We start from the raw sequence: 25427 nt of genomic DNA on the forward strand, positions 1-25427 counted from the left end.
CTGCCCCAAATGCATTCATAAGACAAAAGACTTTTTATAAACTTTTGATTCACCTGGACATTTATTACTGCAAGGACTGCTTAAAGTGACATCAGCCTACACAAGAATTCAGCAAAGCTAGACCTTGCTCAGGTCCTACCCCAGGGGGTTAGTTCCTGTGGTTTGAAAGGTGCTCCGTCTAAGGCATCTTCATCTAGGCAGGCTCTTGGGAGGGAGCCGAAGAGCTGATAGAGTTTGAAGGAGGGGTGTGCGCCCCTCCGTTACTGGCTATGGGAGGGTAGGTAGGGTCCTTGGCCCTAGGGGCTCCTGAGCTCTTCCCCTAGCCTCATGTTTTCTTAGTTGTATCCACAGTTGTTTGTGATCCCTTGGTGGGGGGCTGCTAGGACTTGGTGACAAGGGCTTCTGGTTTGGTTGTGGTGTAGGGGAGAGAGAAGAGTGATTATAGACCAAGGGAGGTGAAGGAGCTGCTGGGAGCAAGAATGTCTCCTTTTCCCCAGGGGTCTCAGGGTTACTAACTTGGGTCACTAACTTCCAGCCGTTTCTCTGGTTGGGATTAGATAAGGTCCATTTTTGCCTGCCCCACCCAAATACATTCAACCAGAATATCTAGATTTAGTGCCCAAACCCTGCTCAGCCCGAACTCTGCTGGATTTCTGGACCAAAGGAGAGACTCTCATCCCCTGCTCTCCAGCCAGCCCAGGACTTTGGAGGCGGAACCTGAAGATATGGAACTCTAGTATGTATATTTTGTGTAAATATGTTCATATTTGTACATTAAAAAGATATTCTGTTTTTAAATAAACAGATAAAACCTGTTCTTTCCGGTTCCTGTCTTGCTCCCTGGACTGTGTAAGTCCTGAATCTCAGTGCTCTCTGTCTCTGCACCATCTTCCTTGTGGTCCCAAGTAGGGGAGGAGTTAGTTTGCCTGGAACTAGGGGGGACGGGGGAAAAGAAGCGGCCTCCACAAGACCTTCAGCCGTCTCTGAGAGTCGAGGTCGGACAGTGGAACTATAAGCCCTTCCAGGATAGGCAGTGCCTTAGCTGTCAGTATTTTATATCCTGTATTGTATTGGAGTCTCACTACGACAGGCCTGGAAAGTAGACAACAGTGTAAACTTTTTACAGTCAAAGAACCCAAAATTCAAATGAGTTCCACAGAATGTTAGAGTTGGAAAGATTTAAAGATCATCTAGTCCACTCTCTTCATTTTTTTATATGTGTTGAAACTGAGGCCCAGTAAAGTAATGTGACTTGACTGAGACTACAGGCCGGTCAGGGCCAAAGCCTGGCCGTCCTCCCTCCTGGGTATGCCTTGCACAGCCCTGTGTTGCTCTGCTCCTAGGCAAGTCTCGGGTCTCCACCTCAGACCCCAGAATTCTGGTCTCCGAGGGTGTCAGTCACCTGCTCACACCCCAGGCGCTACCACCCACCCCAGGGCTCTGACATCACCTCCTGTTGACCAATGAGTGGAGGCCCAGCAATGGGTGAGGATGTGAATGTCAGCTACCTCCCCCACCCCAGCTCTGTGGTTGCAAAGATGCTCTAACAGGAAGCGGGTTTAAGGAGCTGCACAGCTTCCTGCCCCCCAGGGCTGAGCAGGGCGAGAAGGGTGAGTGCCAGGCCCGGCCACGAGACACAACTTCTTGCCGGGGTCCTGGCAGCTTCCTCTTCCACAGCCACTTCCGTGTGGCCGGGGCCCCAGAGGCAGGAGCTGCTGCCCGTTGCCCAGGCCACCCTCCACCCCCAGTTCTGAGCCCTGCCCCTCTGGGGCCAGGCCAAGCCCAGAGGCTGGCTTGGGATCCCATGGGGGACTAGTAGGGCAAAGGTCTTAGGGGACAGAGGTGGCTGGGCCAGAGCCCTGGGGCTCCGGCCATGAAGTCTCGGCAGAAAGGGAAGAAGAAGGGCAGCTCGAAGGAGCGGGTGTTTGGGTGCGACCTGCAGGAGCACCTTCAGCACTCAGGCCAGGAGGGTAAGGAGGCCAGCCCGGAGCTGCTGTTGGGCGGAGGGGGAGGCGTGCAGCTTCTCCAGCCTGATCTAGGCTGAGGGTACAGAAACAGCTTCCAGGAGCTCATGGAGAACGGGCAGTGGCTTGGGGTCACCCCCAGGCAGGGCAGGAAATGTGGCTCAGTGACTGCCTGGGGGTGAAGAGACTGGTGATGAGAATGGGGGCACCGAGGGAGCACTGAGAGGAGAGGAGGGAGAGACTGGAGACCCAGGAGAGGTAGAAGAAGCCGAGGTGAGGAGATGACAGCTGGGGGACAGGAGAGGAAGGCTGAAGGGACAGGGTCAGGAGATGAGTGGCTGAAGGGGCATGGATGGTCCTTAGGTCTCAATGAAAAAAGACAGGAGAAGGGCCCCTGGAGAGCCTGCGGATGGCACATGGGGAGGATGGGTGTTTCCTGGTTGGAGGAGACGAGGTTATGGGGCTCTGATCCCTCTGCAGCCTTGCTGGGCCACAGGTGAAGATGCAGGGTGGGGACGGTCCCCTCCCTCTGTCTCTCTGATTCTCCGGTTTTCCCTGTGCAAAGGAGAAACAGGTTCAAAGTGGAAGGTGAGGGGAGAAGCTGCTAAAATGGGAAGACCAGAACAGTAAGAGAGATGGCCTGAGGCCTGGTGTGAAGATGGGGGTAGAGGGTACAAAGGAGGATGGGGGTGAGGACTGTCTGTGGAAAAAATCCTCCCTGAGTTACCTTGGAGGACGCTTGGAAACGAGCAGGACCAGGGACAACATTGGCTCCCCACTGCGCTTGGTGTGCAGTAGACACTCAGAAATATTTCTTGATTTGATTTGGAATTGAACGCAGGTATCCTGATGGCCCAGCCCAGCTTGTTTTTTGGTACTTCGACCTCCTCCCAAAGAAGGGCATGATTTCTCCCCCCCTCCACCCCAATCTGTCATTTCCTCTTTGTTCTCTGCTCTGGGCTGCTGCTCCGTGTGCCTGCAGTGGAGGGAGGGTGATGGTGGTTCCCAGCTCATTTCCTGCTCTTAGCCCCGCCCCTGTGTCCCCAGACACCTCCTTCCCCTTTTCTCCTCCCCCAGAGGCCCCCATCCCACTGGCCTCAGTTAAGGGAAAGCCCAGGCCCCAAGGAAGGGTGTTAAACAGCCGAAGTGGCTTCTCTGTGCCTTTCTTTCTTTTCTAACAGGGCACAGCCCAGCTGCCAGTGTGGGGTTGACTCCTTTACGAGGGATGCCTCTTGAGAATGATGGCTCTTGGGTGAGGGCCACATGATTTAATTGGGGCTGATGTTCTTCCAGTTCTCTGCAAACCCTCAGTTCAGCATCCTCATCCTGGCGCTGTCCTTCCCTGTGGACCCCCTGCCAACCTCCTGTTGAAACACTGAACTCACAGCCAGCCCAGATCCCACTCCTGTATCCCTTCCTGGCCTCTGTCAGCATTCCCGGAAGGTGAGGGGCATGTTCTCTGGAAGGGATAGGCATCTGGCTGCTGGGTCCTGATCCTAGTGAATCCCAGAGAGAGAGAGAGAGAGAAGCCCCTCCTGCCCTTCACAAGAACCTCACCTGAGTCCAAGGGGGGAGGGGTATCTTGGGCACCAGAGCAGCAGTGGCAGCCTTCTCCCCTTCTCCCAGCTCCTTCCAGCATAGACAGGTAGAAAGTGGAAGGACAGAGAGAGGTCAGTGATGGCTTCTCTCTTTAAGCCAAGATCCAGCAAAAATGAAAGCCCAGGCCAGGACAGCTGTGTTTGTGGTTAACTCATCCTCCCTGATTATCCTGGTTTCCCCCATCCTTGCAGCTTCGCTCCATCTCAGCACCCTCTCTCAGCTCTTTGCCCTAGGTGGGTCTCTTCCTTCCCGAGCCCTTATATCAATTGAGTTCTTCCTTTTTCCTAGTATTTATCTCTTTGAGATCTCGTTCAGGTTTCTGATTCTCCCATTTCCTAAGCTTCAGGCCCTCCTCCCTGACCCACCCTTTGACTCTACCACCCCAACTATGTCTCTAACTTTTATCTCTGACCCCATTTCTCTTATCTCTGTCTCCTTGACTCCTCCATCCCTCTGATCCTCTTATCTCTTCCCCCATCTCCTTGACCCATTTCCTCTATGGCTCTGACTCCTTAGGCTCTCGAATGCCTTCTTTAAAGGTATGCCTTCGGGCTCCCCTGGTGGCACAGTGGTTGAGATTCCGCCTGCCGATGCAGGGGACACGGGTTCGTGCCCTGGTCCGGGAAGATCCCAGATGCTGCGGAGCGGCTAGGCCCGTGGGCCTGTGCGTCCGGAGCCTGGCAATGGGAGAGGCCACAATAGTGAGAGGCCTGTGTACCGCAAAAAAAAAAAAAAAAAAGGTATGCCTTCTTCAAAGGCCTCCCGTGGAGACTCAAAATCAACAGAGAAGGATGGGATGGAGAAGACCTGGACTGATTGTAGTTACTGTGAAAACAACCTGGGGTTTAGGTGACAGCCGACTATTTATGAGTCAACAGAGTGATGGCCGGAAGAGTTGGGGTAGCATTATTCACCCAAGAGTAGAGAAACAGCTTGAACCACGAGGGTCTGCCTCATCTCTGCATTCAGTGCTGGGAACCTGAGGTCAGGGGACCCTGGCAAATGGGCAGAGGTCCTGAAGGGATGGATGGTGAACTGTAGAGCCTGGACTAAGGTGAGGCAAGAGAGGTGACTAGGGTGCAAAATGTAAGGAAACTCTCACTCTCAGGGCCAGGCAAGTGAAGCCCTAGTGCTTCTTTCTTAAGGAGGCATTCACTCTCAAGATCGTGCATGTGCACAGTTGACACTTGCACAACCCTAAGAGTGAGTGCTTAAATTTTGCAGCCTTGATGCTGTCCTTGTCTCACCCAAATCCTGGCTCTGGGGTGCAGGAGGGTAAAGGGTGTGGACTCCGGGTCACATAAAGAGGGTTTAAAATAGTGTTTGATGGATTTATTGATTTTCTTCAGTCTGTATTTCTAACTTACTTAATTCCACAAAGAGCTTGAGATGGATGACTTCCAAAACCCAAAACTTTACAAAAAGAATAAATGACTGAAGGAATTGAGTTGAAGGGAAAACAGGAGGGGTAAAATCAGTACCTAGAAATGCATTTCAGGTGGTTCTATATGGTTCCAAGATATGGGCTCTGAGCTTCCTGGTAGTTAAAGAGGTAAACGTAATCAGGTATGAAATTCATAAAGCCCATAAGAAAAGAATAGGTGGCTTAGGAAAAGCACAGCTTTTTCTGACACTAACACATGACAGGAATTTCTCTGGTGAGTCTCAGTTAATTGGACTCAATGTTTTGTCTTAGGCAATATTCTCTATTAAAGCTCCAATTCATTGACTAATTCATTGAGTAATTTAATAAACATTTGTTGAGCGCCTGCTCTGTTTCAACACTGTGCTAGACGCTGGGGAGGATGTTACTACTTGTCAGAAGGTATAGATACAAAATACACCAATCATAACAAAGTACAATAAGTGCTATGGACAGATATAAACAAATGACCTTGGTAAGTGTAATACGGATGTAAGCAAAGGGTTCAGAATTGGAAGTGATGTCTGAAGTGTGTTTTGAGGAATGCACAGGGGCTCACCAGGCAGACACAGAGAGGAGGGCATTTCCAGGCAAGGGAAAACATGAGTGATAGTACCAAGGCTTGTTCAGGGGGTAGGAAAGTGCTGGATCATAGGATTTATTGGGGGAGCTGGCTGGAGCTAAGGCTGGAATGGCAGCTGGACCTGGTTTGTGAAAGGTCTCATACAGTATACCAGGTTGAGGAGTTTCTATTTTATTCTGTGTTTGTAAGCTAAGCATTGAAGATCGGGGTGGAGCAGAGTGTGTATGTAGCAAAGGATTTAAAGCATGGAGGTGCTTAAAAAAAAAAAAGTAAAGCATGGAAGTGCTTTAGAGAGGTAACTATGTGGCCTTGTGGAGATGAATTCAACACATGGTTTCTGAGGATTTCCCATGACTGAGACACCATGACAGATAAGGTGAGGAACGGCAGGATGGGTCACACTTAGATCTTGTCCTTGAGGAGCTTACGGTCTAGTAACTGGGAAGGGCTCCGAAGAAGGGAGAGAGAATACAGCTTTTTGCACTCTTGGGTTTGAATCCTGGCTCTAGCTGGATGATACTGCACACTCATTACTCCTATGATCCTCAGTTTTCATGTCTAATGCATAGTGCTTGGCATATCGGTGCTTCTCTCCTGAATTGACCTGTCTGAAGGTCTGTTGCAACTTCACGTACCTTCCTACGGCAGATCTAAGATCCATGCATTCACTAACCAGAGGAGGTGCTTCACAATAATGCCCATCAGCTCTGTTCCATTTTGGTTGCAAGAGCTAATGTTCCTTTATCTTATGTAGGGTGTTATGTAAACGCACTTTCAAGACCAGTCCTTCACCCTGAGTCCTCTTCCAATCACATTGCTGTCCCTTAAAAATTTCTGTAATAGCAACTAGTAATTACAGAGAGAGAGAATTTCAGGTCAACAAAGGCAGAACTTTCTAACAGGAAGGGCAGTCTGGAGAGGCAGTGAGCTCCCCCTTACTGGGGGAGTTTATGCCGAGACTCTAGGCCCAATGGGCAGAGAGATTGTAACGGGTTGGCAGGCTGGAGCTGATGTCCTGCAAGAATCTTTCTGACAAGTTTTTGTTTTGTTTTGTTTTGTTTTTTTGTTGCGGTACGCGGACCTCTCACTGTTGTAGGCTCTCTCGTTGCGAAGCACAGGCTCCGGGCGTGCAGGCTCAGCGGCCATGGCTCACGGGCCTAGCCACTCCATGGCATGTGGGATCTTCCCGGACCGGGGCACGAACCTGTGTCCCCTGCATCGGCAGGCGGACTCTCAACCACTGCGCCACCAGGGAAGCCCCCTGACAAGTTTTTATTCCACGAGCTTTGCCTTCAGTCTCCCCAAGCCCCCTTCCCTGATGCATCCATTTCTCAGACCCCCTGTAGTCTCTGACCTCCCAGACCTTCTGATTTCTCTTTCTCTGCCCCATCTGTGTTCCCAGTGCCCCAGGTGCTAAGGAGCTGTGCAGAGTTTGTGGAGGAGTATGGAGTGGTGGATGGGATCTACCGCCTCTCAGGGGTCTCTTCCAACATCCAGAAGCTCCGGTGAGTCAGGCAGTGAGGGGAGAGCTCTGTGGCCAGGAGGCCAGGAATCACAGGGGTGAGGGGATGTGGGGAGAAGATAGATGATAGATACTGTCCAAGGGAGGAGCTCTAGTCTCCTCGGGAAAGGTTGACACCATGCCCCGCACTCCCCACAGGCTAGCCTGCACACACGCATGTGTGTGCGCACACGAATGTACACACACACACATGCACACACACACACACACCCCTCCCCTCCCACATGCACCCACCCAGCTTTAGAAACAAATTTAGATACAATTCACATGCCATAAAATTCACCATTTAAAAATGTGTAATTCAAAAAAAATGTATAATTCAGTGGTTTTTAGTACATTTACAAGGTTGTGCAACCAGCGCTGTCTAATTCCAGAGCATTTCATCAACCCCAAAAGAAACCCTATACCCATTAGCATCATTCCACACTGCCCTTCTCCCCCAGCCTCTGGCAACCGGTAGTCTACTTTCTGTCTCTATGGAGTTGCCTATTCTGGACATGTCACATAAGTGGAATCATATAATTGTACATTTCTGTGTCTGGCTTTTTTTACTTAGCATGTTTTCAGGGTTCATGCATATTGTTGCATGTACCAGTACTTCACTTCTTTTTAGGGCTGAATAGTATTCCATTGTGTGGCGTTATCACATTTGTTCACCCATTCATCCGTTGACGGCTACTTGCGTTGTTTCCACCTTCCGGCTGTTGTGATTAATGCTGCTATAAACATTTGTGTACAAGTATTTGTGTGGACATATGGTTTCAGTTCTCTTGAGTATATACCTAAGAGTGGAACTTCGGAGTCGTACGGTAACTCTATGTCCAAACTGTTTTCTATAGGAGTTGCATCATTTTACATTCCTACCAGCAATGTGTGAGGGTTCCAATTTCTCCACATCCCAGCCAACGCTTGTTACTGTGTGTCTTTTTGATTATAACCACCCTAATGTGTATGAGGTGATATTTCATCTATATTTGCATTTCCCTGATACCTAATTATGTCGAACACCTTCTGTGTGCTTATTAGCCATTTGTGTATCTTTGGAGAAATGTCTATTCAAATCTTTGCTCATTCAATAATTAGGTTATTTGTGTCTTTTGAGTTGTAAGAGTCCTTTATGTATTCTGGATATCAGATCCTTATTAAATCTATGATTTGCAAATATGTTCTCCCATTCTGTGCGTTGTCTTCATTTCCTTGATAGCATCTTTTGATACACAACAGTTTGTAATTTTGATGTCAAATTTATCTATTTTTTTCTTTGGTTGCGTGTGCTTTTGGTGTCATATCCAAGGAACTGTTGCCTAATGCAAGGTCCTGAAGATTTACACTTACGTTTCCTTCTGAAAGTTACACTCCTCCATCTTTACACATACCCAGAAACACATATTTAGGCTCGTCCCCCCACTTCTACCGACTCCTACATACCCCTACATTGCTACTCACACCGACTCTACATCCTGATATGTACCCCTGTTCATGCATAGACCCATTTACCTATCCACTTACCCATCTCAACATCCACTCTGCACGTTGACAGATACAACGCCTTATACTTGCTGCCTCACGTATATACACGCCCCAACCTCTTCCTTCCAAGATTCATACGTGTTGACCCTCGACCCTGCCTGGAGCTCATCTCTACAGCTCTACCTAGGTGAGGGTCCCTCAAATCATAGATTTAATGTAGGTGAGGGTCCCTACATTTCCTCAGACTGTCACCACTCCTGACCACTCTGCATCTCCCCAGGCAGGAGTTTGAGGCTGAGCGGAAGCCAGACCTGCGGCGAGATGTTTACCTTCAGGACATTCACTGTGTCTCCTCCCTGTGCAAGGCCTATTTCAGAGAGCTGCCAGACCCCCTGCTCACTTACCGGCTCTATGACAAGTTTGCTGTGAGTTGAGTGACAGCGGGGTGGGGGGAGAAGAGAAGGCTGAGGGTGACCTCTAGGGATCCTGCGTGACAGAGACCACATGAAAATGAAGAGCCCCGTCCCTTACAAATCTCCTAGCTCTGCTACCTCTGCTCTCCCCTGTCCCTCTGCTCTTCATTGTCTCTCCTTTCCCTGCAAACTGCACACCGTGCAGGGTGAGACTGGGGGAGAGTAGAGGTCAGAGAGAGAGCAGAAGCTGGAGAGCCCTTGGAAATCACCTAGACCGGAGCTTCCCTACGTTTAAGAGAATGAGAACCCTTTTAGGAAGTCAATTGTTTTTCAAGCGTGCCCTTCCATGAACTGTGATCGTGTGCTGAACATCTTTTGAATAAGAAAATACATGACAAAAGTGCTCTCTTGAATTGAGTAACACTTCTAAGTTAAGTTGCATTTTATTGAGCATGACATCATTTAGAGATCCTGAACACCAGGGCATGACATTCAGCCCATACAGGCCAGAATGGGTGGGCATGGGCCTTCCTGGACACCTTGAAGTCAACTCCATGGCCCCTGGGGCGCCCACAGGGTGGAACCTGATGTGTTCCAGAACCAGAGCACTACTGATGAGGACGCTAAGGCAGAGAGTGGCTGTGAGTTGCTCAAGGTCACAAAGCTAGTAAGTGGCATAGCCAAGATTCATCTGCAGGTCCCGGGGCACCCAGATTCTACCGTCAGTGTGCTTTGAAGATTCAACCTGGGGGATGGAGTGGGGTACAGCACAGGCTGTTTCTGAGAGTTTGGCTCAGAACTCTGGGGAGGAAGCAGGGGCAGCGCTGGGTCAGTGACTCCTGCTCCTTGATTTCAACCAGGAGGCTGTGGCAGTGCAACTGGAACCTGAGCGCTTGGTCAAGATCCTAGAGGTGCTTCGAGAACTCCCTGTCCCAAACTACAGGTGTGTGGGCCTCCTCCCCACCCAGAGTCCCGACTCCCCCCGTTCAGCCCAGGCTCTTTGTCCACCTGGGGCCTTGACTGCTCACTTCTCCTCTTGCACCACCCCTCAATCCTGCCTCTGCCTGAGCGCTCCCTTTGTGAGCTCTACCCCACAACGCCCCCTTTCTGCAGGACCCTGGAGTTCCTCATGCGGCACCTGGTGCACATGGCCTCATTGAGTGCCCAGACCAACATGCACGCCCGCAACCTGGCCATCGTGTGGGCCCCCAACCTGCTGAGGTGGGTGCATGTGTGGGGATCCTGGCAGAGCCTAGCCCCTGGGAAGCTGCTCGAGGAGGGGGTGTGGCTGTGTGGGTGCACTGGAGAGGGGTCTCACCCAGTGAGAACAGGAAGTTTCAGGATCACATTGAGTGCGATGGAGCTCACCCACGTGAGCCCCTTCTCTGAGCTTGAGTAAAGTCCCTAAGGACAGGGCCTTTGTGTTTTCTTTTTCTTTTTTGTCCACACTGAGGGGCATGTGGGATCTTAGTTCCCTGACCAAAGATCGAACCCGTGCCCCCTGCAGTGGAAGGACAGAGTCCTAACCACTGGACTGCCAGGGAATTCCCAGACCTTTGTGTTTTCTTACACTGCATCACTTAGCTCAGGGACTGGAGCAGGAAGGGGTTGGGGGGATCCTTGTCAAACGTTTGTTGAGCAAATGTCTTGGAGAAGTGGGTTGCACATCACTCCCTGTGGTGCAAGGCAGACTATGAGAAGTCCTGAGATTCGTTATACACAAGGCGCCCTGCAGAGGAGGTAGAGATTAATCCTGAGGAGGGTGTCCAAGAAGGCTTCCTGGAGGAAGTGGCCATTGGAGACTTGAATCATGCATGTAGATTAAGAGGTGGAGATGGGGTTAATGGCATTCAGGGGAAAGGGTGTAAGCTCTTTTTAGGGAGAATGCGAATGGGGAAGTGTGGTGGGGCTGGGGGAGAATAACTCCACACCTCCACAGGTCTAAGGACATAGAGGCCTCAGGCTTCAATGGGACAGCAGCCTTCATGGAGGTGCGGGTGCAGTCCATTGTCGTGGAGTTCATCCTCACACATGTGGACCAGCTCTTTGAGGGTGCTGCTCTCTCTGGTCAGTGCCCTTCCAACTCACCAAATCACCATTCTCTGTCTGGGAGTCATGTCAGAGTTATAGAGAGCCTCCAAGATCATCTAGTTCAGTTTCCCTGCTTCGTGGATGACAGAACTGAGTCTCATAAAGTATTGTTGCTTATGGTCATGTGGAGAAGACCCTGCAGAGAGAATGGTGCCGTCAGGACTTGAGTAGGCCTCTTCTGCTCTCTGTCCAGGGCATAACTTGGCCTCTTAATCACCATCCATCCTGGTTCTCGAGGCTAGTGAAGGATCATTCCCACCCCCGGCCCACTGGGCCAATGTCCTGGGATCTCCTGGCCCCCTTTGTCCCTGAGGACTCCCTCTTGAGGAGCTAGACACAGAGGGTCTGCCTCCAGGTATATCCCTAGCATGGTAGTTGGTGAGTGGGAGGGTGCAGTGAGGAGCTCCATACCCAAAGCCCTCTCTCTGTTCCTGGCTGGCCAATTCCTCTTCTTTTCCTAGGTGGTGAGGTGGAAAGTGGATGGCGATCACTTCCAGGGGTCCGGGTGTCAGGCAGCCCCGAGGACCTTATGCCCCGATCCCTGCCCTACCACCTGCCTAGCATCCTGCAGTCTGGTGATGGACCCCCACAGATGCGGCCTTATCACACTATCATAGAGATTGCAGAGCACAAGTAAGGCCTTCTTCCTGGGCCCTCCTCCCCTGCACTGGCCACCAGGCTCCAACTGCAGTGATTTCTCCATCCCCTCCAGGAGGAAGGGGTCTTTGAAAGTCAGGAAGTGGAGATCTATCTTCAATCTGGGTCGCTCTGGCCATGAGACCAAGCGTAAACTTCCACGGGGAGCTGAGGACAGGGGTAAGTCTGGGGAGATGTAGGGGGAGCTCTGCTGAGGGTGTGCCAGGCCCTGGCTCTACGCACATCCCTGTCTTGCAGAGGACAAATCCGATAAGGTGACTCTGCGGCCAGCCAAGAGCATGGACTCACTGAGTGCTGTGGCTGGGGTCAGTGATGGTGAGTATAGGTGTGCACTCTTGTGTGTGTGTCAGGGTGGGGCGAGGGTAGTGATGGCTAGTGACTGTACCTCCAGGGAGGGAAGGGGGTTCCTAAGTAGGTGTTGGTGGGGTGACGTCTGACCTGCTGACTGTAAGGTTTGCAGTAGCGGCTAAGGGAAGATGGGCCTGGTGTATTCCAGGCTAGAGAAAACGGGGGCACTCTCTGGAGCCTTTCTGAGGTGTCCAGGCCCCTTGCAGAGGCTGTTGCCTACCTCTCTCTCCTCCACAGAGCCAGAAGGGCTGGTGGGACGCAGCAGTCCTCGGCCATGCCCACTGTTGCTGGCGAGCTTGGAGAATGATTCTGTGGAAGCAGCAGAGGGTGAACAGGAGCCCGAGGCAGAAGCACTGGCTGGCACGAGCTCTGAGCCCGGCACACCACGACCTGGGCGGTCAGCAATCCGTGCTGGGGGCAGCAGCCATGCAGAGCGCCGTGCTGGCGTCCACATCTCAGAGCCCTACGATGTCAACCTCCCACCACACATCAGTTCTATGCTCAACATATCCCCGAACATCATCTCTAACGTCTCCTTGGCCGGGTTTGCCCGTGGTCTTGAGTACCCCACCCTTCAGCCCCGGCCAAGCCCTGCCTCTGGCCCTGGCTCTGGCCCCGGCCTTGGCCCTGGTCCCCCAGGTGAGGATTCAAGGATTTCCCGGGGCTGGGAGAGGGGACTAGAACTCTAGGCTGAGGCTCCGATGCTGGGGATCTGCTCTGGGCTTTGGCAGGTTATCTTTAGCTGCCTCCCCGGATTCAAGATGGGAGGAATCCAGTAATATTATCAGGTTGTGTGAAATTCTTGCAGAGAGCATCTCTGGCAGCCTTAGATCACTGATATACCCAAGAATGGGGATCTGTGTCATATATATACAGCAGGGATTACTAAGTACAAAGTGGGAATATATCATAGATGATGGTAATAATAATAACATTAATACTAATAGCTAACATTTGTTGAGAGTTTATGATGTGCTTTGTTAAGGACTTTGAAGGCATTAGCTCATTTCATTTTCTCATAATGTTGACACAGGTATTGTTTTTATCCTTATATTACAGCAGTGGAACCTGAGACTTAGGTTACGCAATTTGGTAGGAGGTGGCAGAGCTGGGATTTGATCTTTGCTCTGACTCCAGTTCCTGAAGTGTCAATAATGAGAAGTACTGAGGCAGCACTAGGTACTGGGTAAGGATAAGGCCTACAGAGTTAAGTAGTCTTGGATTCAAATTCTGGCTGTGCCACTCGTTGTTTGTGTGACCGTGGACAAATCTCTCTGAGTTTCACTTTCCTCATATATAAAATGGGGATAAATACCCTACATTATAGGGTTGTTTTATGGAGAAAATAAGATAATGCATTATAAAATGTATAGCACCGTGCTTGGCGCCCGGTAGGCGCTCAATAAAGGCGGCTCTAAGCCAATGGTTAGGGATATTGGTCTGAGAGGATCGGCCACATGGAGGATCTATGCTGGGAATGTTGGGCCATACTGTAGCAATGCTAGGAAGACTCACATTGGAAAGGGTCAGGGCTGGTCTTGACCTTTGTATTCCTGGGACTACCTTTCTCCCAACAGATGAGAAGTTGGAGGCAAGTCCAGCCCCAGGTCCCCTGGCTGACTCAGGCCCAGCGGACATGACCCCTGCCCTGGAGGACTGCCTGTCCCAGGAGGTGCAGGATTCCTTCTCCTTCCTAGAGGACTCAAGCAGCTCAGAGCCCGAGTGGGTGGGGGTGGTGGATGGGGAGGTGGCCAAGGCAGGACCAGCAGGAGCAGCCTTCTCCCCTGGGGAGGACGACCCTGGGATGGGCTACCTGGAGGAGCTCCTGGGAGTTGGGCCTCAGGTAAGGAGGCGCTGTGCTGGGTTTGGGGGTGCTAAGGAATCCAGAGGGTGGACAGGGCCACCTGGTCCTGAGCCACGATGCTGTGCTTACAGGTGGAGGAGTTCTCTGTGGAGCCACCCCTGGATGACCTGTCTCTGGATGAGGCTCAGTTTGTCCTGGCCCCCAGCTGCTGTTCCCTGGACTCTCCTGGCTCCGGGCCTGAAGCAGAGGAGGAAAGTGGGGAGGAAGTCTTCCTGAGTGCCTATGATGACCTAAGTCCCCTTCTGGGGCCCAAACTCCCGACCTGGGAGGGTTCAGGCAGTCTAGAGGAAAAGGGAACAGGGTCTGGAAGACAGGAGGCTCCAGGACAGGCAGAGGGAGAACAGGTATTCTGGGAAGTTGAGGAGGGCAAGGAGGCTGAGCCTGGAATTAGACGGGACATCAGGGAGGAGGCTGAGGGGAGTCCAGAGAGTGGAGTGGAGGGTGGAGAGGCCAGTGAGGAAGGAGTGGAGGCTGAGGGAAGCCAAAAGGTGATTGACAGTTTGAGCGAAAGATGTGGGGAAGAGAGAGAGGAGACAGAGGCCAAGGGAGAGGAGTCCAAAGGTCAACAGGAAGATGAGAGTATAGAGGAAGCTAAGGGTGTGGAGGAAACAGGAGGGGAGCAGGGGAAGGAAAGAAAGACCGAGCGAGAAGAAGAGGAGGAAGGAGATGAAGCCCAGGGAGAAGCCGGGAGGGACCCAGAGGATGGGGCCCAGGAAAACCAAATTGCTGAAGAGAGCTGGGAAGTTGTACACAAACAAGAGGCTGAAGGAGGCAGAGAAGATGAGGTCAAAGGGCAGAGGGGGGAGGAGAACCAAGAGGCAAGAGAAGACCAAGGAGATGGTGAAGATAGCAGAATCCCAGAAGCAGCAGCTGAAGGAGGAGCAGGGAAGGTCAGCAAGGAACGGGAGTGTGGAGACGGAGAAGATGAGGGAGACCAGAGGGCTGGAGGTGACCATGTAGAAGAGGGCTCCCTCCCTGAAATGCCACACGTAGAGTCCCTGGAGGTTGACAGTGCCAAGGAGGGCAATGCCCAGCCCTCTGAGACAGAACACGCAGCCCCACAGCCACCCCGGCCAGAGGAGATGGATCCGGAGGGGCAGCCCAGTCCCCTTGGCTCAGCTGGTGGTGTGAGCATGCGCCTGGCTTCCACCCTGGTTCAGGTCCAACAGGTCCGCTCTGTGCCTGTGGTGCCCCCCAAACCACAGTTTGCCAAGATGCCCAGTGCAATGTGTGGCAAGATCCATGTGGCACCAGCAAACCCATGCCCAAGGCCTGGCCGGCTTGATGGAACTCCTGGGGAACGGGCCTGGGGGTCCCGAGCCTCCCGCTCCTCTTGGAGGAATGGGGGCAGTCTTTCCTTTGATGCTGCTGTGGCCCTGGCCCGGGACCGCCAGAGGACTGAAGCTCAGGCAGTTCGGCGGACCCAGACCTGTACTGGGGCTGGGGACTACAGCCTCATCCCCAAAACCTCCCCCTATAGCATGATCTCTGCCTATTGTCCTCGGCCCCTTAGCTGCCTGGAGCTCCCAGCTGAAGGCACAGAAGGGTCTGGACCCCGGAGTCGGTTTAGTCTGCCCCCGAGAGAACCCCAGCTCCCTGACCCCGTTGAGTCGCCCCAGCGCCGATCGTATGCATTTGAAACACAGGCTAACTCTGGGAAAGGTGAGGGACTGTGATTCGGACCAGAGCACAGGGCACAGGGGACAGTAGCTGTCTCCAGGGTCTCTCTGCTGTCTCTTCGGCAGCCTGAGCAGCTTTAGTGCCCAACTTTATAGGTTTTGGCCCTCCAGCTTCTCTTTATGACTGTGGAAGGCACGTCTTGGTCCGTTTACCTGAGGTTGTCTCAGACACAAAGCACTTATCCCTTACAAGATTGCAGAGAAAGTCACTGAGATCCGGTTCCCAGAGAGTGGGGTCACTGGCCAAAGGGAACAAAGAGTAGGCGGCAAACTTAACGATTTCTCAATGTGAAGAATGAAGGCAGAACTCCAGCCAAGTTCCGGCCCTCTTAGGCAATGAACTTCTCTTCATGGAAGTCCAGAATACAGCCAGGGGTCAGGGCCAGATCAGAGCCTATTACATACAAACACTTTTAGAGTTACCCATCCTTGTTCTACTCTTGGGCCCTGGGACACCTCTTGCTCCTCTTAACTCCAGATTAGGAGGAAAATGTGCAGGAAACTTTGAATGCGGAGTATTTGTTGGAGGGACTGGCTCCCTTCCCAGCTCCCCCACCCTCTGCCTCCCTGCATCTCAAGGAAGAGAGGTCTTGTATAGATCTCTCTGGCCTCTCCTTTCTGCTTTGGAATAACTTCCTATTTTAGGGAAGGGGAATGGCGTCACTCAGGCCCTGGGACTGCTCCCGACAGGCTGGGGCCACACGTCCCAAGGGGCAATGTCTCAGAATAAACGTTGTATTTTTACACATAAGTAGTGTGATGTCTCATTATTCTTATTAAAGTCTTGAGTGATACGTTTGGCCAAACGTTGTGTTTTTCTGTTTTTATTGTTTGGGCGCTCTTCGTCAGTTGTTGTCGTGAAGACCTGTAGCTAGAAACTAGAGCTGGGTTCATGGTGGTCAGGAAATGGGGAAGAGAAACTTATATTTACATAATGCTCATTACATGCCAGTAAAGGCTAGGTATTCTATGTGCACAGAATCTATGCTCTTGATTTTATTTGGTCCACCTAATAATTCTATAAGGTTGGTATTTGTAATCTCCATTTACAGATGAGGAAACCAATGTTAAGTCAAACGTTGCCAAAAGTCTCAGAACTAAGAAGTGGCAGAGGTTAGATCTGAGACCCGAGTTTGTCTGGCTTCAGGGTGTGAACTCTTCCTATCACACCACACTACTCCAAATCCATTAAGGGTAGGTCTTGACTGAAACGAATGGGAATCAAGATACCTCTCACAGAAACTCTGAGCCTCACAAAAACCATAAGCCTTGGGGGTCTTTGGGTGACCGCTAACGCTAATACAAATTCTATGTATGCCCAGGTATGTCCTAATCTCCAATAGAAAACTTAAATCTCCAATAGAAAACTTAAAAAAGATGTCCTTTGTTAAAGATGGCGCCTCCATCCGATGTCCCTCTCTTGATCTAAGCTGGCCTCTCTCACTCCCTTCTGGAACTAAAAAGGCACTGTCCAGCAGAAAAATGGTAGCACCAAGTTAGTCGTCCTTCTCCCGTTCTTGGACTAGGACGAAAGCGACTACGACTTCAGAGCCATTCTCCCGAGATCCCTGAGCATTGCTTCTTCCCCGCCCCAGCAACACCCACAACACGCCCCCATCCCAGCCCTCATCAAGATGGAGCGAACGGAAGTGGGGCGACTCAGAGGCTGAGTAGGCTGGGCGGGTCCAGAGACACACTTCCGCCCCTCACCAACATGGGCGCGGGCCGGCAGTGCGCATGATCAGCTGTCTTTGGAGATACCCCAGTCCGGAGAGGGAGAACACGGTTGGGGGAGATCGGCGGCTGAAGCTGCCTTGGCCGGTGAGTGCAGGACACGGCGGGAGTCTGGAGACTGGGTGCGCCGGCGAGGCAGAGCAGCCTCGATTTTGTTTCCGTTTTTTAGGTTCAGGAACTCCTGGGGCGGAAGCCTTTGTTTTGAGGGAGGGGGCCGTGCCTGTTTCGTTATCTCCCCTTTTTGTGGGCCGAACTCACTCCCCGCCCCCGGGCGCACAAGTCCCCGCCCTCCCGCGCTGCTATCCGCGAGCCGATGGGCCGGACACTGCGGGACCCGCTGAGCTCCCGGTGTCCTTTCCTACCTCTGCGGATCAGCGGAGGCTGGGGGTGAGCCCGGCCGGGCTGGCCAGGTCACCGCGCGGGCTCCTGGTCGCGCGCCTGGCCGGCGCTCAGCTGCTGAGCGCCTACTGGTTGGTGGGCCTGCAGGGAGACGCCGGATTCTCAGGCAAGGTCTAGGCGCCTGACTTCTTTGCGAACTTGATTCTTTTTCCCTTTGTGTCGAGACTTAGGGCTCTTGCAGGGCCCTCGTTCCCTGAGCGTGCACGCCACAACATCCTAGCCCGCTTTCCGTGTCGCATACCCCTAATGCTCAGGAAATGCTTCCCGATGTCCAAATAAGATTTGAATAAGTAGCCTGATCCCGTTGCTGGGTGTCCTCAGAGGCTGCCTCTGTCTGACAGCTGTGGGCCATAGAGACGCCTCCTGTGCCCTGGCCTCTGTTTCATTGCTTCCTTCTGCTGTCAGCGCTGCAAGCCTCAGAGGGGCACTTCCTCCGCAGGTTTGAGGATGGAGAGGTAGGTGGTCTCGAAACTCTGGTGCTACTTCTCCCTTAGAGACTGGGATCTTCTTGCAGCGCTACTTCCTCCGGACACTTTCACTTTCAGTTCCTTTTTTTTTTTGGTTAACACTGGATACAAGCTTTCCATGGCTAATTCGCTGAAGATAAAGGTCTGGGGGACCTTATGGGTAGAGAACTTACAAATGTCTTACCCCTTTCCTGTCGGGATTATTTTATTGCTTTGTACAATGTAGCTGTTTTTTTCCTGGAGGCATCTGTCTGCTCAGCCCTTTGTTTTTCCTGCCCGCCTCCCCAGTCCGCGCCCCCCCGCCCCACGGGTGTCAACGGTCGTTAAGGCAGGCACCTCGTAGATGGATTCCTCCCCCATTGTCTCTTCTCTTTCCGAACCCCGAACCTGGAGTTTCGCCCCTTTTTGCTGAGGCTCAGTTGATTTGGAGTTGTCATGGCAACATTTTAGCAACTGTGTTGCTCTACTGGAAGGCTTGGTGAATAAAATTGTAGCAGCTTGAAGATGATACACTTGGGCTTTAGGGTCTTTAATGAATGACATAAAGCTGGACTCCCCAAAACAAGAGCCCTGTCAGTAGAAAGGGGCCCGAGGGCCAAGTCTGGTCTTTATGGTTCCGGAGGTTTTTCCAATGGGTTTCAGGTTTCCCTTTCCTAGATTTGAGGACGGGAATTTTTCGGCGTACAGTATGTGCCTGAGAGGCTGGAAGAAGCGTCAGCATCCATGGCCCTGTGTTTTTTGTTTTTTTTTTTTCTTTTCTGGCGGTACACGGGCCTCTCACTGTTGTGGCCTCTCCCGTTGCGGACCACAGGCTCCGGAGGCGCAGGCCCAGCGGCCATGGCTCACGGGCCCAGCCGCTCCGCGGCATGTGGGATCCTCCCGGACCGGGGCACGAACCCGTGTCCCCTGCATGGGCAGGCGGACTCTCAACCACTGCGCCACCAGGGAAGCCCGGCCCTGTGTTTTTTGATAGCTGTGGTCTAAACATGGCCCTTCCTAATCCTCATGTCATGGCAGATCGTAATAGCTTTAATAATAATCCATCCAGAAATACGTTGTTTCTCAGTCTTGCAGTATAATTATTCCCTCTCCATCAGGAGATGGAGTGATAATTGGAGAGACGCGGAGCACTATTTGTAGAGTTGTTTTTTCAATCACTGTAGCCAGCCCTCAGTATCAGAATGGAGAAAGCTGATTGTCGCCTGCAGATGACTGGTTTATGTTCCTGGATGTGTCTTCAGGGAGCCTAGGTTCTAGAAACAGGGGAGCTTTCAGTTTCCTAGACTCACTAGACTCCCTGATTCCTACCAGGACTTAGCACTCAGGCCTGTGAGGCAGGAGATACGAAGACTTCCAAAGAAGGACCAATTCCTCGGATGTGCCCCCTCACAGAGAGATGAAGGGGTGAGTGAAGAAGAGGTAGGGTCTGGGATGGGAGATGGGAGGCCTGGGAGAATGCAAAATGGCTAAGAGCACTGGCTCTGGAGTCGGGCAGACCTAGATTTAGGTCCCAGCTACATCACCCTGCTGTGTGATCTGGTTTCCAGTTTATAAAATGCAAGTAGTGCTACCTACTCATAGTGCTGTTCTTAGTATTGAGTAAGATATTGCCTGTTAAGTGCTTAGCTCAGTGCTAAGTAAATACTAGCTCTTGTTATTCTAACCTAACCTAGCACCTGTTGGGAATGCCAATGAGTTTGGGAGCCATATGTTACTGGCCAGTGAGCTTTTAATTCACTTCTTCCCTTATTCTTCCTCTTGTCCCTTCACAAACAGGCAGCAGAAAACAGCTGAAACGGAAGAGGGGACAGTGCAGATTCAGGAAGGTGAGTGGGAGAAACGGAACTGAGCTGAGACCAAGAGCCCATCGTGGCCTCTCCCCCTACCCCATGGGCCTATCACCTGTGCAAGCTACTTCTTTTAAATGACATGCAAGTGCAACAGAGGGAGAAAAGCAGTAACTCACAGACTTGTCCTTTTCCTAATTCAGGTGCAGTGGCAACTGGGGAGGACCCAACCAGTGTGGCTATCGCCAGCATCCAGTCAGCTGCCACTTTCCCTGACCCCAACGTCAAGTACGTCTTCCGAACTGAAAATGGGGGCCAGGTAAGGGAGGGGGCCAGGTGGCTGCAGGTGTTACCTGGGGTTGGGATTGAGGGAGGTAATTGAACCTGTCATGGGTAAAACCTGGTTTGGAGGATGAGGTGGAGATGTGGACTGTTTGGGGGGAAGGGGATGGGGGTCTCTGAAGGATTCTTGTTTGGGGGCCCTAACCAAGAGAAGCTTTATGAGGGACGCTGGAATCCCTAGCACTTACTCTCTTATTCCCTCTTCCCCTCCTTCCCCTTTCCTCCCTGCCTCTAGGTGATGTACAGGGTGATCCAGGTGTCTGAGGGGCAGCTGGATGGCCAGACTGAGGGGACTGGCGCCATCAGTGGCTACCCTGCCACTCAATCCATGACCCAGGTACAGGGGTATGGGCTGCAGAGGGGACTAGAGCTCTGAGTAGTAACATGAAGAAGGGAACCAATAGGATAGGTGTGGCTAGGGATAGGGAAGCATCTAGGGCTGCCTTGACCCAAAGCACTAGACTCTCCCTTTCTGGATGTTTCTCCCTCCCTCCTCCCAAGGGATAGAAGCTGCAGAGTAGCTCATGGGAAGTATTTAACTGTCACTTGTCTCTGTTCTCTTGCTCCCCTTCCCAGGCTGTGATCCAGGGTGCGTTCACGAGTGATGATGCAGTTGACACAGAGGGGACAGCTGCTGAGACACACTATACTTACTTCCCCAGCACTGCAGTGGGAGATGGGGCAGGGGGTACCACATCGGGGAGTACAGCAGCTGTTGTTACCACCCAGGGCTCAGAGGCACTACTGGGGCAGGCGACCCCTCCTGGCACTGGTGAGATATTATGTGAGGATGCTGGCTGGAGGGGCTAGGATAGGCTGTGGGACATGGCTGGTGGGCAGTGGGCCTTTACTCATGATCCCTTAAATGATCACAAAGACGTGGGCAGGCAGTGAGTCTGGGGCTGCCCTTCCAGCAGGAGGCAGTATGTCCTTTTTAGAGGAGGGTCCCAAGGCCTTGGCCTTAGAGCTTGGTGAGGTTCCTAGGCCTATGTCCTGACAGGACCTACCGTGCATCTTCATAGGTCAGTTCTTTGTGATGATGTCACCACAAGAAGTGTTGCAAGGAGGAAGCCAGCGCTCTATTGCCCCCAGGACCCACCCTTATTCCCCGTGAGTAACCCGGTTTCTTTTCAGTTACCAGAAATGGTCTTGATTCCTTCCAGATTTGATGTAATTCCTCACCCCAAACTCCAGTCTCATTTTTTGACCCTCCCTTCACTCTGGCCACTCTGGGCTCTGTTGCTAGGAAGTCAGAAGCTCCCCGGACAACTCGGGATGAGAAACGCAGGGCTCAGCATAATGAAGGTAGGTATGATCTGCATCTGAAGCTTGGAGCTCTCTGGTGGGATTGGGGGATAGCTGTGATGTTGAGGGGAGAGGTTAGGTAATTTTACCCTGGGGCCTTTGGTGAGTTCTCCCTGAGTCACCTTGTCCTCTACTTTGCCCCACAGTGGAGCGCCGCCGCCGAGACAAGATTAACAACTGGATTGTACAGCTGTCCAAGATCATCCCAGACTGCTCCATGGAGAGCACCAAGTCTGGCCAGGTCATGGAAAGACCCTGGTAGTGGGCAAGATGCCTGAATTCTGTCTCCTGGTATTGTTTCCAGAAATGGTAGAGAGTGGGCATACATGGCAGTAGTCTTTTCCTATCTCTCTCTGAGGTTCCTGAATCCCTGGGAGATGTTATTTCACCATCCTTAAGGGAAAATGAGGTCCAAAGTGTAAACATGCTTTTGGAAAGCAAGCCAGGTATCTTATATCCTAGTCCTCATTTTTTTGGCTTTTTCTTATAGAGTAAAGGTGGAATTCTATCCAAAGCCTGTGATTATATCCAGGAACTTCGGCAGAGTAACCACAGGTTGTCTGAAGAACTGCAGGGGCTTGACCAGCTGCAGTTGGACAATGATGTGCTTCGACAGCAGGTCAGACCCCCGCACCCTCAGTATAGCTGTCCTCAGCCTCCCTAACCACTAACCCAGCTTGGGCCTCCTCCTCCTCACTGGTGGGTGTCCCGGTAAGTTCAGGGACTTGGCTGTGCCAACTTTTCTACCTATTTCCCTTACTGCCTCCTTCCCGTGGTAGGTGGAAGATCTTAAAAACAAGAATCTGCTGCTACGAGCTCAGTTGAGGCACCACGGAGTCGAGGTCGTCATCAAGAGTGATAGCAACTAATTCTGGGGATCCAGAGGCTTTGGGCCCTACAGCCCCTTTCAGAGAACTGCAGATAGCCCAGGAGCAACAGGCTAACCTCGTGCCCTTTCCTTCACTGCCCACTTCTGGCATGGGACTGGGGGGAGTTCAGAAGGCGTGTCTTTGAACTGAGGCCCTGTGATATAGCAGCCTGCAGTGGTGTGAAACACACACGTGGATGTGTACTGACCTCCTCGCCCAACCCCACCGTGCAGCCCCTGGGCCCTTGTGCTCCTCTTGCACAATGCATGTGCTGTCTCCATGCTGGACACTGGACACACTGAACTGGGGGGCTTGCCCTGTGCTTGCTTAGAGTGCCAGCAGAGGGTCTGCTGACAAGCAAAGCTCTGGCTTGCCCCAGGACACTGGCGCTTCCACTGGTTCTTCCTTTCCCTGGAGCTCAGATGTGCACCTGAGGACTCTGGGGAACAGGCTTCAGCAAGAAGTGGGGATAGGATGCTTAGCAGTGGCTGCTGCCCCAGGAAGAGGAGATTGGCCGGCAAGCAGCTAAGGCCTATGCAGAAGTCTCTGGAGCCAGGGAGAACAACAGGCAGGGCCCACTGGGGGCCTTACCCCCTTGTGGGGACGGGTTTTTTTTCCCCCCCTTTTCTTTCTTTCCTTTTTTTTTTTTAAGATAAAATATTAAGAGCCACAACTGTCTCCGTTTTTTCTCCTTTTGCGGGCCCCAGGGCGGGAGGGAGGGGGCACATTGTGCTTTGACCAGTAAGGGTTGGGCCAAGGTTAGGGTGGGGTGCTGCTCCTGGACTCTGAGTCCTACTACCTGGGCCAGACCGGTGTGTCGTTGCCCGCCCACGCCCGGCAATCGCGAGGATTTCTCTAGCGGGCGTGTGTTAGGGCCACCGGGAACCGGTGCTGCAGGGGGCTGTGCGAGAGGCGGTGCGTTCGCTTCCGGTTCCGGTCTCGGCTTGGCTCCGGCTCCGGCTCTGGGAGGGCGGGGGAGATGCTGCGGGCGCCCAGGGGGCTGGCCGGGGCCGCATTCCTGAAACTCGCGTTTGCGGCGCGCACGATGACTGGAGGTACCTGCAGGGGAGACCTGGAATCTCGTATAGGCTGCGCGTGGAGACCCCCGGTGGAGGTGCACGCGGAGGGAGGCGCAAAGGGGCGTGGCGGAGGGCGTCCTCGCTCATCCCCCGCCGGGTAGGGGCGCGGCCAGGTGAGGGGGTGCCGCGGCAGCCGGGCTTTGCAGTCCTGCTCCGCTCAAGGCTCTCGTGCTCCCTGCCTCAGAGCCCACGGTCTTGCTCCCTGAACTCCGTTCGCTCCTGGCCTCGGGCCGGGCCCGGCTCATCGACGTGAGATCTCGGGAGGAGGCGGCAGCTGGCACCATCCCTGGGGCGCTCAACATCCCGGGTATGGGATTGAGAGGGGAAGCCCTGGTGGTGGAGTAGAGAGGCCGTCCAGGAGAGTCGCAGCCCATGGGACCTCACTTAGGATGGTGTGGGGAAGGCACTGGTTACGGGGCTCCAGTATTCCGGTAGCTCCCCAAACTTCCCTTAAGAAGGGTTGATTGGAGGCGGATCTTGGCCGCGGAACTGGCCCTTCAAGTTTGAGGGGATAACAGGCGACATGGAAGTGGCAGGCCAGCTTCTGTACACGCTCGATCTCCCCAAGGCTGAATGCCTGAGTTTGCCCGCTCCTCACAAACTAGGGAAGTGGCTTCCCTTCAAAGGTTGTGTGGCTGACTTCCTGTGCAGGTAGGCTGTATCTTGTCCTTGAGGTTGGGGGGTGGTGGTCACCGTGTGTTGTTTTGGGGCCCCCTGGAGATTTGTTCGTCCGCAGGACCAGTCCTTCCAGGCCCAGCCTCAGAGCCTGAGGTTGCCAAACTGCCAGCTTTCCATTCTGTCCTCTCGACTCCTCCTGCCAGTGTCAGAGTTGGAAACTGCCCTGAAGATGGAGCCAGCTGCTTTCAAGGCTTTGTACTCCACCGAGAAACCAAAGCTGGAAGATGAGAACCTCATTTTCTTCTGTCAGAAGGGCAGGCGGGGCTTTCAGGCCACACAGTTGGCCCGGGGCCTTGGATACAAAGGGTATGGGGATGGTATGAATTGCTAGCTGGGGCGTGACTGGGGACTGCCTCCTGGGCACTGCCTCCTGGGCTTGTCCTTCCCTCACCTCTCTTTCTCTCCACAGGGCTCGGAACTACGAAGGGGCCTATAGTGAATGGTTCCAGAAGGAAGGTTAGGTAGAAGGTGGCTTATTGAATGCTCCCTCCACCCACCCATGGCCTCCTTCACTAAGAGTGATGAAGGGGCTGACTTGCTGGGTTGGGCAACTTCTTACAGTGCTGTGCACCAAAAGCAACAAATAAAGAGCAGTTCATTAAAGTATTGGAAGCAATTTGTCAGGTGGACTGAAAACAGTTCTAATCTTAATCTAGACTTCATTTCAGCCCTAGGTTCTTCTTCCAGCATTAATCTGCTCCTGCACCCTCACACACCAAAACCAAAACAAAAATGAAAACACCCAGCAGTTTGCTGAGAAACTATAATTCAGAACCACCTGGTAGTTTGTTTATTTTTTTATTGGCCGCGTTGGGTCTTGGCTGCTGCGCGCCGGCTTTTCTCTAGTTGCCACGAGTGGGGGCTACTCTTCGTTGTGGTGCGTGGGCTTCTTACTGCAGTGGCTTCTCTTGTTGCGGAGCACGGGATTTAGGCGCGTGAGCCCAGTAGTTGTGGCACATGGGCTTAGTAGCTCCGCGGCATGTGGGATCTTCCCGGACCAGGGCTCGAACCGGTGTCCCCTGCATTGGCAGGTGGATTCTTAACCACTGCACCACCAGGGAAGTCCCCACCCGGTAGTTTAAAAAAAAAAAAAAAGTCTTGGGCCCCATCTCAGATTTGGAGTCTCGGCAGTGGGACCTGGGCATTAGTGGTTT

At 52.6% G+C, this 25427-nt stretch overlaps 3 protein-coding genes across 8 annotated transcripts; all 3 read left to right on the forward strand.

Annotated features, from left to right (window-relative positions):
• The first annotated feature begins 1851 nt into the window (after positions 1-1851).
• ARHGAP30 (Rho GTPase activating protein 30) lies at positions 1852-16340 on the forward strand. The gene is made up of 12 exons (XM_082658564.1): positions 1852-1970; positions 6972-7074; positions 8842-8986; positions 9835-9917; positions 10088-10195; positions 10914-11041; positions 11527-11698; positions 11778-11881; positions 11960-12037; positions 12308-12709; positions 13648-13913; positions 14006-16340. The coding sequence occupies exons 1-12, from the start codon at positions 1874-1876 to the stop codon at positions 15608-15610; spliced, it is 3291 nt and encodes a 1096-aa protein (XP_082514690.1). The 5' UTR covers positions 1852-1873; the 3' UTR covers positions 15611-16340.
• A 978-nt stretch (positions 16341-17318) lies between these two features.
• Positions 17319-23463, forward strand: USF1 (upstream transcription factor 1). Of its 5 annotated transcripts, none has more exons than XM_082676719.1 (11): positions 17319-17434; positions 19525-19617; positions 19990-20039; positions 20204-20319; positions 20578-20679; positions 20919-21114; positions 21365-21452; positions 21589-21647; positions 21794-21888; positions 22138-22266; positions 22427-23463. In XM_082676719.1, exons 2-11 carry the CDS (start codon positions 19610-19612, stop codon positions 22514-22516), a joined length of 933 nt encoding a protein of 310 aa, XP_082532845.1. In that variant the 5' UTR covers positions 17319-17434; positions 19525-19609; the 3' UTR covers positions 22517-23463. The 5 variants fall into 5 exon arrangements, with proteins under 5 accessions (XP_082532845.1, XP_082532847.1, XP_082532846.1 ...); XM_082676721.1 differs by lacking the exon at positions 17319-17434 and adding an exon at positions 17689-17857; XM_082676720.1 differs by lacking the exon at positions 17319-17434 and adding an exon at positions 17689-17852.
• A 13-nt stretch (positions 23464-23476) lies between these two features.
• On the forward strand, positions 23477-24879 carry TSTD1 (thiosulfate sulfurtransferase like domain containing 1). Of its 2 annotated transcripts, XM_082676751.1 has the most exons (4): positions 23488-23571; positions 23780-23902; positions 24417-24579; positions 24683-24879. In XM_082676751.1, the coding sequence occupies exons 1-4, from the start codon at positions 23496-23498 to the stop codon at positions 24732-24734; spliced, it is 414 nt and encodes a 137-aa protein (XP_082532877.1). In that variant the 5' UTR covers positions 23488-23495; the 3' UTR covers positions 24735-24879. The 2 variants fall into 2 exon arrangements, with proteins under 2 accessions (XP_082532878.1, XP_082532877.1); XM_082676752.1 differs by lacking the exon at positions 23780-23902 and having other exon boundaries at positions 23477-23571.
• The last annotated feature ends 548 nt before the right edge of the window (positions 24880-25427 follow it).

This window comes from Grampus griseus, assembly GCF_964374135.1.
Source record: "Grampus griseus genome assembly, chromosome: 1".
Classification (NCBI taxonomy): domain Eukaryota; kingdom Metazoa; phylum Chordata; class Mammalia; order Artiodactyla; family Delphinidae; genus Grampus; species Grampus griseus.

Bases quoted from the DNA above. Each gene is read 5' to 3' on its own strand.
- TSTD1 (XM_082676751.1), top strand. From the start codon at position 23,496: ATGCTGCGGGCGCCCAGGGGGCTGGCCGGGGCCGCATTCCTGAAACTC. The intron at 23,572-23,779 runs GTACCTGCAGGG...TCCCTGCCTCAG, and splicing joins GGCGCGCACGATGACTGGAG to AGCCCACGGTCTTGCTCCCT. The intron at 24,580-24,682 runs GTATGGGGATGG...TTCTCTCCACAG, and splicing joins CGGGGCCTTGGATACAAAGG to GGCTCGGAACTACGAAGGGG.
- USF1 (XM_082676719.1), top strand. The intron at 21,889-22,137 runs GTCATGGAAAGA...TTTTTCTTATAG, and splicing joins AGAGCACCAAGTCTGGCCAG to AGTAAAGGTGGAATTCTATC. The intron at 22,267-22,426 runs GTCAGACCCCCG...TTCCCGTGGTAG, and splicing joins ATGATGTGCTTCGACAGCAG to GTGGAAGATCTTAAAAACAA.
- ARHGAP30 (XM_082658564.1), top strand. From the start codon at position 1,874: ATGAAGTCTCGGCAGAAAGGGAAGAAGAAGGGCAGCTCGAAGGAGCGG. The intron at 11,699-11,777 runs GTAAGGCCTTCT...CATCCCCTCCAG, and splicing joins ATAGAGATTGCAGAGCACAA to GAGGAAGGGGTCTTTGAAAG. The intron at 12,710-13,647 runs GTGAGGATTCAA...TTCTCCCAACAG, and splicing joins CCTTGGCCCTGGTCCCCCAG to ATGAGAAGTTGGAGGCAAGT.